General features: G+C 39.9%; 1 protein-coding gene across 4 annotated transcripts in view; it reads right to left on the bottom strand.

Annotated features, from left to right (window-relative positions):
* nrxn2a (neurexin 2a) overlaps positions 1 to 13,467 on the bottom strand; it is a 98,881-nt gene that overhangs the window by 52,822 nt on the left and 32,592 nt on the right. For all 4 annotated transcript variants that reach the window (XM_033326347.1, XM_026369843.2, XM_026369842.2 and 1 more), the window contains 4 exons: positions 8,303 to 8,464; positions 3,562 to 3,991; positions 2,506 to 2,889; positions 1,434 to 1,637 (listed from right to left, as the gene is read on the bottom strand). In XM_033326347.1, the coding sequence (XP_033182238.1) occupies positions 1,434 to 1,637; positions 2,506 to 2,889; positions 3,562 to 3,991; positions 8,303 to 8,464 (1,180 nt within the window). The remainder of the gene's footprint in view (positions 1 to 1,433; positions 1,638 to 2,505; positions 2,890 to 3,561; positions 3,992 to 8,302; positions 8,465 to 13,467) is intronic.

Here is a 13,467-nt window from a genome sequence, read left to right as displayed (position 1 = left end):
CTGTTAACTGAAAAGATCTGCAGGCCTGATGGTAATATGGTAATATATTCTCTAAGTTAAATGCAGAGGAAAAGGGCGATTTGCACAACCTGCAGCCACAGTGAACCTGACACCATGAAAGAAATGGCGACAGCGCAATGCATCACACGAATGTGATGCATTGCTAATATTTTCCCATGTCTGCAGCAGCTGATATCATCTGAATCCATCTGCTGTATTCTAATGTTTGACTTCGTAATGTATCCACATGCTCATCATTTGCATGGTATGAAACCAATTCATCTAATGGATACTAGTACATAGATATTTTTTGGTGTAAGTCATGTGGCTGAGGCGTGCTCTCAAGCTGTCAACCATCACAGAGCAGTGGATACAGACAGTCAGAGACCACTTTCTAGTGCAGGTGTGTGCGTGTGTTTGTGTGAGAAAGTCCATCACTGGCACCCTGTGTTCAGTGAAGCGACTCTAAACTAGACAGGCCAGTAAATGTGAGGGGAGGGAACTACAATGGTCACATCTACGAGGCGAGGAGTCTAAGTGGTAATATCTCCGCGTAATGATGGATTTGGTCTCTGACTGCCTTCTCCTTGAACTGCAGACAAGCCATTGAAGGGCTGAAAGAGCTGAGACGGTCAGATGGGACCTGACCACTGGATGAACTGAGAGAGAGTTGAGAGAGAAAGACAGAGAAAGAGGGAGAACATACATACACACCTACAATTGCTTAAAAAGGCATTGCAGTTTTATCATCCTTCAAAGTGTTTTTAAGGATTGATTTTACATTTTATCTTCTTATTATCTTAATATGTTTGTCTCTATTTTCAGTGTTGTATGCTTAAATTCCCATGGGAGAAAGTGATCCTTCTGATGCTGGTGTAGAAAAACACATACAACACACTTTCTCTTCACACTGTCTCCTGCCTGCCTCTAAACTTTGTCATGTACGGTTTCTAATGTATGTAAAACAACACACAGTCAGTCCAGTTATTCTGCTAAAAATACCCTACTGTTCAGGCGTACAAGCAATATTTTTGCTCACAATTTTCTGTAGACAACACTGGATGAATTTGTCAAACCAAAAAATAAATCTGTTGTGACAGATTTTAAGCTACGTTCTGAAAACTATGAAGCAAACATCCAGTCATAAACTAATGTAACCACTTTCAATTCATATTAATAATTCATAATTTAATTGACAAACTGAAGGTAAACTGGATTGCTTGACAGTCAGCCAAATTTCTCTGAGACAATTATATCAACATGTAAAAGAACCAAATAAAATGTTTATATATTTTTTAAGCAACTGTAGTTCTAGTGTATGAAGACAGGTGTGGAATAGTATGAGGCAAAACTAATATGTGAAGTCTGGCTGGGTGTCACGTCCTAAAAGGTCAACTGGCATTATCTGCTGGTATTTGCTGCTTTAGCATTACCCAGGTTCACAGTGAGTTTCACTCTGCCTCCGTCCAACTCCAAACGCAGAGTGTCCGCCGACTGCTGAGAGGTGGTGGCCATCAGCAGCCCATAGGCCCTCTGGGACATGAAGCGCAGGGACACATCTTCTGCCTCTGTGTGCAGTGTCCTTGGCAGCACCACCTTCAGATACATGCTACCGTCATAACTCACCATGGTGGCCTCTGTGAATTTCAAGAATAGGAAGCAAGAGCAGACATTGAAGCCCAGAGGTGATCACGGCACTAAATTAAAAACACAAAGTGGCATTTATGGAATGAAACATGAATTGTATCTGAGCTTATCTCAGGTACCGCATGATAGAATTTTAGATTGTAGTTTTCATCAGCCGCACCAGATGGCAGAAAAAGCCTGGAGCATATAAAGGCAGTGGCAAGATTACAGCGGCAATCAAATTTAAAGGATTTATACCCATGATAGTGCAATACAAGAGGGATTTTCATATATCCCTTATACTATTAGCTGCCAATGGATCTGCGTAATTTGGCCTCTCTCTGAGAAAACCATCTGCATGGTAAATGCAGAGTGATTCAGGAATCACGCTGCAGAAGCAGCACTGCATTTCTAATGAAACACTCATAGCACTGGCAACCTCATGAATGACAGTTCATTAAGGAATCACTGTACTGTAGGGAAAATACTGTAATTTACTTTTGAATGGATTTAATGAAAACAACTATTTTCTATTCTCTATTGTCTGTTCGTCACCTGAACTGCTTTGTGGACATGGGCTGTTATTTTGAGATGAGAGCAAGGTTCCTATTTGGCAATATGCAGTACAGTATGTACTAAGGTGATCATCCTGCAATTGCAAATGAAACTATCATTGTTTGGGAGGCTTAGGGGTAGAAAGGTCTGATGATGAATTTTATTTATATCTACATTTTCATTTATCTGTGCAGGCACTATCCAGCCACTACACAGCTAAGATGATAAATAAAATACTGGTCAAAGTGTGTTAAAAGCTTTGCAGCAGCAATTTAAAATCACTTATCCTCCCCATCCACCACCATCTTTCTCAGAAATTCTTACCCTTCTCACAGCTGCGACCGAGGTAGCCGGTACCGTTGCAGTCACAAATGTGGCGGTTCCAGCCTTCTCTGCAGTGTCCACCATTGGCACATGTGTCTCTGGCACACCTAATATGAGTCTCTCTGGTGCAGAAGCTGCTGACACCTGTGGCACTCTGAATCTCAGCCAGCCTCCACAGGTTACGGCTCTGCCCATCAATGAATAGGTCCCTCACACAGCCCACATAGCCGAGGCTGAGAGAGGCCGTCCATACTTCAGGGGGGAGCATAAGGGCGTGGCGATCCTCAGGTAACCCTCCAAGATACATGTCCCCATCTAGATCAAGGATCTCACTGCCTTCATTAGCAGAGAAGGGGATGCTCTGGCTGTTCACGGAAATAAAGCCTGTGGGGCAGGAATTAACACTGAGGCAACTTGTGCTTGTACAATATTTTTGTTGCAGAAAATGAAGACAGGTGTGTGTGGGTTGTGCTTAGTGAGAAGTGAGAACAAACTGTGAGATTGAGGAAGTGGGCACCAGCCTCTGTTTGTTTTAAATAGCATGCATAAAGAAACTGTAGTACTAGTCGTTAGGATTTGAGCAAAAAGGAAAAGCAGCTGAAAATGTGAAGAATTGTTATTGACAAATCTGCACTGTCATAGTACCCTGCACAAGAAGGGAGGGAATGTATTTATAGACATGTGAAGAAAGATGTAGAAGGAACTGAGTGTATTTAATGGCTCCTACTGATAAGGCAGACATTTGGATTGTGATAATAAGGCAAGCACTTCCCAATTTGAGGTGGGTGGCTGCATAATTGGCCTTTTGTAAAACAGGTTTTGTAATATTTAGTAAATGTCATACATGTATTATAACAACTAAAATATGATTGCAATTAAAACCTAATATACATGTTTTACTGCCTCGATTGCGAGAATGTGCCCATGTGACTGTATCCATGCTGGCATATGGCCATTTCACAACTTGGATCCTTTTCTACGCCACGGCTAAAACTGGAGAAACACAGCGACAGAAGCAGACAGAAAGCTTCTCTTGCCTCCACATAATTATCTTACCATTGCGTCCTGTCCTCTGGAAGTCCACATGGCACCACTCGCCGTCATCGAGCCTACTGTTACCAGCTTTCATCTTGATGCTGCCAGAGCCCATATCCATGACCAGGTAAAGAAATCCATCGAGCAGCTCTATGGCGAAGAAGTCGGCCCTGGGCTTCCTGTCGGGCTGAGCTCCCTGCAGACTGCCATGACTGAACAGCAACAGGCCGCTGGGTTCTGTGGTGCGGAAGTCAAAAGATATGGCACCTGTCTTCTTTGTGTTCCACCTGGGCAATGTCAAGTAGGCCGACGGCGTGTCAAAGGTGACCGGCTCCAGGGCTTCCACATTCTCACAGCTGAATATCAGGTCACCATGGATACTGATTTTAGGGTCTCGCTGTTCAGCAAGCTGTGACAGTTCCAGTCTAAACTCATTATTCTTGTAGACCACCTAACAAATCAAAGACAAGTCACGGTGAGACTGAAGAGAGCCATAAATTCAGTGTGGTTGAATATTGCTCATCAATACATCGCTGAATTGATGTGACACAGCAACAGTAACAAGGACATGCAGCTGAAAACATGTTGAATCATAGCTAAACACACCACCCGACACACACAATTGTATTATTTTGATTCATTTCTAGAGCTGCATCAAATTGGCCAAATCAAATTATGTGGATGTAGAACCACTTGCTGCACAAAAATACAAACAAAACAAACTTGACATTGTTCCTATCTCATGCTGTGTATCGTAGAAGAAGCGAGAAGCATGTAGAACTAAACGCATTGTATTTTATAGCAGTTTATAATACAAACGCGAGGCCATACATTGTTCTGCACCACCATTTTGATGTGAATTTTTTTAGCTTAATTATACAATTTTGTCATCAACTACAATACTGTCATGAGAAAAACAAAAAAAGAAAAGCAGCTAAAGCTGAAATGCTTGTGAAAATTGGAAAAGCATTTAGATTTAAATGCAAATGCAAACATTTACATTTTAGCCATTTAGCTCACTTAGGATCATACAATAGGTGCGACGGTAGAATAATCTAAAATTCGGAGCGGAAGATTCACAGACATCACCCACACAATGATAAATAATTATGTGTGTTTATACTAAGTAAACTGAAAAAGCACAAGCCCAAACAGATGAAGTGAGTAGGGGAGAGATGAAGTACAACACACTATTTAATATTTAAAGATGAACATTTAGTAAATATAAGAGGGCATAAACTTGTGTTTTATGTCTGAGCTTATGATGCAGCAGCAGTTCAACGGCGCTTAAATCAGGTGTTGCTCTTTTTGGCTGCTGTGAATGTATGACTGGCCTCCTTCTGCTTTCCTATTGATTTGGTATTTTAGATCAATCACAGCAAACAGGGCGAAAAACTATACCAATTTACTTACACCAAGTTATACAATACCCTGTTTAAACTGAAAGCATACTTCACTAAAACATCTGCACGGGCTTCTCCGTGCTGTTATTGTATTGTTTTGTACTATCACTGTGGGTTCATCTATATGCACAGCAGAAGACAACAATCCTTGTCTCATTTTGTATCAGTGGTAAGTCACTGTGATCCCACTGTTATCTACCACATCACTCTGCAACCAGCCACTGCCTGAGGTGACATACCACACTGCACAGAGGACCAACAGTGGAGAGGAGAGGCAATTTGAGCCAATATCACACTTCACACAGCCTCGGTGTGACTAATTAAGCGGCGAAATCAGATGGTGAAACTGACCGTCGAGAAATGAGTGTAATGGGCAATGTTTTAATGGGAAGACAGTCAATCAGGACAGTCACTTACAGAAAGCAGGGGAAGTGCATTAGCAGTTATATATAGAGATGTTTTACACCTAGGAGCAGCACATGTAACAAAACTGCATGGATGGCAAGCAAAAGCAAGCTGTGACCTCTGTACAGCTATTATATAAGCCAAAGGACAATACAGGAAGTGGAATCCTATTTCACCAATTCAGACGGCTGTTTTATGTGACAAGGATTACAGACTATCCCAAAACACAAGAATAAAGCTCTTGCGGTGTTGATTGACAAAGCCCCTCATGTCTTTTATGCTCAAGTAGTGAAGGATAACAGCAGTTGGAGAATGAAGACCTCCTCTGCTGTATGAACTCATTCTTCAAAACCGCGCCGGGCAAAAACACGTGAACCGCTGAAGTAAAGAAACCGTGGTGTGGGTTATCCTGTGGGCACACGTATTGCAGGCTAAATAAGCTGCTGACTTCCAAGACAAATTCATCTCTCCCTGCTAGTTGTTGTAGTCGTGACATCCACCTGAAAGCAGCCATTATTTTTTTTCCTCTACCTGATGAACCTGATGGCCTCTGCGCCGCAGCACTCACATCTATTATCATAGAACGTCTACAGAGATTATTCATGGCCCAAACTACCTTCAATAATATAAGACACATGCCCCTAAATAGATCCTCTGCTTATACAATAAATATTTTAGTCACTGCTCACTTTTCTTTCCCACACAGATTAAGGTGAATATATATGTTCTCCACAGAGCTTTGTTTCTCCAGTTCATCACCAAACTCGAAGCTTTGACTTGGGCTAACCTGTTTCTGAACCTGGCTCCTGGATTTCCTGACAGCTCTGCAACCTCTCACCCTCATTAACGGGACTTTTTTTGGGTTTGTCGTTCCTTCATCATGACTCTTTATCCTGTCATATTCTCCCCGCGTGCCTACACTACAGCACAGCAGTAGTAGTTCCAAACACCACCACCAGCTACACCGCCCACAGAGCGGAGGTTGCAGCATTGGCAGCGGTGTGTGGACAATAACCTATCCATAAATAACATCTCATTTTCAATTCAGTGTATTCACGCTGCACAGTAATTATGTAGACACTCCAAATCATTCACCAAATGCTCGAGCATTTTCAAATGCTCATGTTATTTACTTTATTAACAGCTACTGCTAATATTATAACCAGTACACATTCATCTTAAATGTGTCTGTGTGGGGGGTTTAATAGACATGTATTACATACATGTAGACTGAGTTTCAAAATAAAATAAAACCCTAAACCTTATTTACACAGTACACAACATGCTTATAGCCCCTGAGGCAGGAAACACAGTAATGCCTGGAGATTTAATGCTTACATCAGCACGTTCCCAATGGCATGTTTTACTTATGTTTGGCAGTGCCAGGTTTATTATCTTACCTCATCCTGTTATCACACTAACAAAAAGAAAGCAATATCATACCAATGATGGGGGTTATACTGCTGTACTGGACTTGCAAATGTGGTTGCATCTTTCCAGACGTAATCATCTTATCCTCTTTGATGTCTGCACGTATCACTCAAATTAATAACATCACGCAGCGCACCGTCTCTAAAGAGCTGAGATCAGTTGGACAAAATCTAATCTTAGTCAGTCATAGTCATTATTGTTGACCGAAGACTAAAATTTTAAATACAGTCTACCTCCAGAGCTTGAGTCACTAAAAACAAAAAGGATGACGATGATGAAGTACAGCATGACTAATACTAACGTGTACACAACCACCACAAAATGGCTTACAATATTAAGACTAGTCAGAGGCTCAACATCTGTATGATTCATCTATTGCAGAATCACAGAAAGCTGTCCAAATTGCATGATTATCCATCTAATAGTTGTTGTCATACTTCAGGCTGGACCAAAATCTGACATCATAGAGTAAATATAGAGGATTTTTCTGCTGACGCTGAACATGCTAGTCTCCAACAACCTTCTCACAAGTCATCAATCTACCTTTAACAAGTTGATATCTTTACAATCTGTGAAGCTCTCACTCTTACACACAATGAAACTGCTGCCGATTATGCTTTCGACCTGCTGATGTTGTTACTGCCTTAGTCAGATTATTTCTACTCTATATTACTTGTGCACTTTGTGTATCCCACATCTAAGTCGTGTGCCTGTTCTGTCCTTGGCGCATTGTATCCCCAGCTGATTCCCACACAGCTGGATTTAATGTGGATCAAGAGCAGAGCCTAGTAACAGTTTATCAGCATTTATGGAATAAATCCTTTACATCCCTTGACATAAAACTTACTGACACATGACAACTCATTTGTTCGAGTTGGGCATTGACCCAGGACAATATATGTGTACGTTACTATGATTTCCATCTTATTATTATTCACCTCACTATTTTAATATCTTAGTCATGTCTCCTCCTAATCCTTATTTGGGAAGGAAAAGCATTTCCCTCACTTTTAATGCACATCATTTGCTTTTTATGAGATTTGGTCTGGTCTTACTTCATTAAAAATTTCTGAGACCAGACTGAAATTGAGCCTTAACCCATAATTCTCTGCTGTGCCTATACTAATTCTAATGCTAAGTACATGATTTTTACTGTCTTGCTCGAGATAATCAATGTGACAGGTACAGGCCAGAGTTAAAAAGCTTCAAAAATGTGAAAGTAGAGAGGGAACAGTTCAGACTGTGTTTCAGGAATGAACATAAGAAGATGCGTCTGTTTCTTATGCATATTAGTGCTACATTTGCCAGGGGATTCCCGCAGGAATCTATAAATGCATATGCGCTGCACAACGCAGCTGCTCAGCTGAACATTTCTCCTTGAAACACCCTACAATCGGAGAATCAATATCAACGTGAGGCGTATATGCAGAACATGCCCTGCTTATAGGAAGGGTTAGTGCTATCCAAGGAGGGTAGGATAGTATTTCGTGTCCTCTCTGTGGGTGAGGTCAAGCTGTACTCACATCTTTCAGACAGCCCATGAAGTTGTTGCTGACCGGGGAGCCGGGCAGGTCAGCTGTGTTTAGGCTGCCACCTATGTAGAAGAGATCATCAGAGCCCAGCATGGTGTAGTCCTCCTGAGTGTAGCCTGTGTTGGTGAGAATCCCGTCCACTAAAATCGTCACCTAGAGGAGTGTTGGGACATTAAATGACAAGACATGGAAAGACTTTAAGTTAAAAAGAAAGAACTGCCCTAATTATTTCATGCTTAATTTCTTGATTGTGGTTGAGCCTTAATGTTGAATCTTGAAAGCAATTACAAGAACCGCTTTGAAGGGTTCACTAATCTCGGCTGATCCCTGTTTCTGATACATTAGCAGGATTGCAGTGGAGTCAGTACATCATAAATATTTCTTCCACTGATATTTTGGCTCTAAAGCAAAATGAACGCTACAGTTATACTCAATTAATTTGAGATTAAAGATATCAAGATGGCAAGCTACATTGCTTGTATACTGGTAAAAACAAAACAAGATAATTCTCACATTACCCTCATCAGTACACAGAGACAAAGGAAATGAATGAATGAATAGGGCTATAGAGGAAAAATGATATGCTTGTTGCCATGACAATAAGTTGACATCTAACATGTATTGCTGCACAAATGCAACAGCTCTCACTTTTAGGCAACAACTAAAAACAATTATATTTTTTTTATGGTTGGAAAAAAAGAATAAAAAAATGTTCCTTTATAGCTCTACTGACTGTGAAAAACTGTATTTGAGATCTACAAAGAAAAATGACAGCTCCAACCAGGCAGGGCACATGCCTGTTCAGCAATTAAGTTAATTATTTTAATGTCTCAGGCCTTTCAGAATCATTTTATAAATGCTGGGGTTCAGAGGAAATATGTCAGTTACAAAAATCTTTGTCTAAATCTGGCCAGTAGTAGTGTCAAATATCACAGACAAATTCCCAAGTATTGAATTGTATAATGTATGTACACAACGTATTGTTTAGTGTATATGAATGTATATTATATTGTACATGTTTAACTAATTATAGTGTTTTATTTAAACTAATTTTAAGCACTTGTGGTTTAACATGTTTTGGGAACAATAAGCATTACTGATAAAAACCAGTAGGTTTTGTTCACAATGGAAAGGAAGACAGCGATGAACGCTGGAGCCACGTTTCTGGGTGGAAATATGGGTACTACACTACCACCACCAACAAACCCAACAGACCTTGACATAAGTAGATAACGGAGGCAAAGTGGTGTGACGAAGCAGATTGGTCATTATCACACAGTCAGGCATCAGTAAGCAAAAAAATAAAAAAAAAAAATTTAAAATGTGGGACCAGTTTGAGATTTCCTATAAAGTGGGCTCAGCACTTTGTAAATATCAAATTGTGAAATCTGCGGGGTCTATTCTGTGAAAATTATTGGTATGTTGAAAGCAAGAGCATACGAGACAAAAGAAGGACCTGACATGGTATGTTCAGGTGTCAGGTCTCTAAAACGAGGTCCTGCCTCACTATTCTCTGATACTGGCAGATATTGATTTCTGTCTGTCTGCTGGTAAAACCTTGGCCAGTGGACAATGACATGATACTGAAAATCAAGAAACTTCTGCAAAATCAAAGTTCTTTCATGAAACTGAGTCATGCTGGTCTCTCTTTAATTCCTCAATGTCTAGAAAAGTCAATAAAAGACCAGTGTCTAATAGCCTCTAATAATTACACCACATCCTGACAAGGCAAACATTTGAAAATCAGAGGTGATCAAGGTAATTATTACATTAGGCAAAAGCGTCATTCATTAGGAGCACACAGTAGGATAACATCAAGATCAAGTCCTGGCTGGCACACTTTAAAAATGACCTTTCATCATAATTTCTCCACAATTGCAAAATCTCCAGCATCACACAGAGCTCATTAAAGTAGTATGATATATGGCATGTATGAGTTTCAAAGTTACAGTAAGAAAGGGAGTGCTGTGTTAAGAAGCCATAATAACAGATAATGTGTGTGCATATTAGCGTGCCACATGAACTGTACACACAAACAGGTCAATGCATTGTTATTGAGGGTCAGAAAAGGAGTGAAAATGTGCACCAATCAGTTAGCCCACTGTGGTAAAAGGAAAGACAGATGGAGAGGCAGCTAGTAATAGGAGAATTTCTAGCTTGAAAAGCACCACCGGATCTAATAAAATGTTTCCACCACCACTCTCTTGGGAGTTACAGTTCCCCCGTATCTTCATGTCAGTGAGGTAACTTATCTGAGGGGAAAGCAATTTACACAGGGATCAAATGCATGGCTGAAAGCATAAGTGATGTAAGCACTGGATTGCTGCTCTTCTGGAAGCCAGGGTAAAGGAAATAGATGTGGAGGAGGATGGAAGTTTATGTGCACGTTAATGTGACAGATCAGAAAATACTGGTAATGATGAGAGAGTTAGATACAAATTGGGTCCTGCTTCAGCAAAGAAATCAAACATTTAAATGCATTGCATACGGCAAGTATGTAGTAGTTGTGGTTCAGATAAATCCACTATAGCAAGTGATGATTTTATGTATTTGGCACATAAAAGCTGGGAACACATCTTCCCTTAAGAAGAGCTTTTTGTCTTTAAGGTGTTGATTTTGTTCCATTAAGTTATACATACTTCCCAATATCAGCTAAGTGCACTGGCAGGCACACTGAAGCATTAAGCATATGCTCCAAAAATAAACCGCTATGACACTGCCACCATCATTAGGATGCTTAAACTGTGATTGCACATTTTTCTGAAACCAATATTATTGGCTAAAATGTTGTTTTCAGCTTTAAAAACCTGCTGTAAAATACATGCTCAGCGACACATAACACCAGAGACTAACTGGCGAATATAGAGAAGCGTACTGTAGCTGCTAAAGTATTTCTGTTCAGGTCTGTTAAGACCAGAGCTAAAAAAACATAAAGAAGATTGTGAGTAGTGGACTTGAAGGTTTGTGAACACTTTGAAACTGTCTGCATGAAAATGATTATGATAAAAAGTGAAGTGACTTTTTCATCCATGTCCTAAAACTAGATAAAACAAAACCAATTAAACAAATGAGACAAAAAGTCCACTTGACAGTTATTTGTTGTGTAAAAAGCATGTAAGTGGTGTGATCCCCCTTTTTCAGCAATAACTTTAATTTAGTGTTTCCAGTAAGTGTTTATCAGTAAAAGGACCTGAGCATAGAGTCGCTGTCTTACTGCATGATCCACCTTCTCTGAATTTCATACATTTGCCTGTACAGCTCAGAATCAATGACGTCAATCTGCTGTGGGCCCAGATGCAGCAAAGAATGACACCAACATGTCCACATAAGGTTGCCATAAGGTTCTTATGCTGCAGTCTTTGGTCAATGCCAAACAAAAAGCTTCTCATTCAAGCCAAAGAGTTCTACTTTTAGACTTTTAGACAAGCCAGTACGGCATTGTTCTTTTCGGAGAGCGGCGGCTTTCTCCTTACAACTCATGTACACCTTTGTTATTCAGTGTTCACCTGAAGGACTCATGAACACTGACAATAGCCATTACAGCAGAGACCTTCAGTAGACATTACTCTGGGGTTTGTGATCTCCAGGGATATTACACAACTTGCGCTTGGTGTTGTAAATGTTCTTTTGTACACAATTTTGCCCGACAGTCGTTTAGTGGAGTCTGAACTCTTTAGAAATTTCAAATCTTGAAGAGCATCGGCCACTCTTGTTCTGAGGTCTTCAGAAATCGCCTTTATTCTCTTTTGTTTTGTTACTATCCAACTCCAATGCATTTTTTTTTACAATATACAAGGTGTTGCAATTTAAATGTATCTACCAAAATATCTGTATCTACACTGGGTAGTTTTTTAGTCCATCTACAATTTGGTGCTGGCAGGTGATAGTGTCTGTTTATTAAAACATGTTTGCTACTTATTACATGTAACTGCTCTTACTGGAAGAGTGCGGTGAGAGCTCTGCTACGTATAGTAGTAAATTTAACTTATAAATATACATTTAGACCTGCAAAATAGGTAATTATCTGTGCAGCAGAACTACAAGACCACTCTGCACTATATTCCACTTATTTATCTCATGTTTTCTGTGTTTATATATATAAAGAAACACAGATTCCTGGAGCTATAAGGCTTTATATGATGGAATTAATTGTAGAATGGATGCCAGCAGGGTAACATTTAATGTAACAGACACATCCTGGCAGTAAATTAGTTTGGGGATTCAGTGCTGTGCCTTGTCCAGTGGACGGTGCTAATGAATGTGAAACCTTAGGGCCGAGTTGTACTTGGCTGCAGTACAGTAGATACAGCAGCACAATGTCAGACACATGCAATGGCTGTATTCATTATATAACCTGCACTATTTCTTGTATGTCGTCTCTGATACAGCTGCAATGTTGCATCTCTAGTCACAGCTACAACATTTTTTTAATGGCTTTTTGATTAAGATGAGTTACATACAGTGACAATCAGAACAGTATTTGTTCTGTGGAGGTAAAAAAAAAAGAACCAGCTCGATAGATCTCAGAGCTACAGCAGGATATGTGAATATGATGGATACTGCTGTATGAGTCAGTTTTTTCTTTCATTAAGGTAAAAAGACCTTTACAGCAATCTTGTGGGTGCATAAAAAAAAAGCAAGATGCTGATTATAAAAAGGACTTGATGATTTCCGCCAAAGCAATATCTTTCCTGAGGAAGAGGGCAATGACCTAATATGAGTGGTAATATCTATCAGAATGTAGAAAACCGCCGATTGTGAGTCCAGCAGAGCAGAACCATTAAACATTCAGCAGAAACCAATACGGTGCTTGTTAGAGTTGGTGGACAATAGTATATAAATCTAATTTGAATTAGACATTAATCTGAAAGATGCACTTTCAATCACTGTATAAGGTGAGATCATTGTACAGTATAAATGGCCCAGTTTTCCTTTGATATAAATGATTTTAGATCTGTCTGGCCTGCTACTAGCATAATACCACTGATTGACTGTTTAAACATCCATCAATCAATCAATCAAACTTTGTAAAGCACCTTTTGTACAGACTCATGCAATTCTGCATGTGTGACTGACAAGCTAATACAATAAAACAGTAAGAACAATTTGAAAACAATTTGATACTAAAGCACAGGTGATGATGACAGGCTTAAAAT

Source organism: Anabas testudineus, chromosome 14 (genome assembly GCF_900324465.2).
Source record: "Anabas testudineus chromosome 14, fAnaTes1.2, whole genome shotgun sequence".
Taxonomy (NCBI): domain Eukaryota; kingdom Metazoa; phylum Chordata; class Actinopteri; order Anabantiformes; family Anabantidae; genus Anabas; species Anabas testudineus.
Note: the sequence above shows the minus strand (reverse complement) of the source record. Positions and strands in the feature narration are given on the sequence as shown.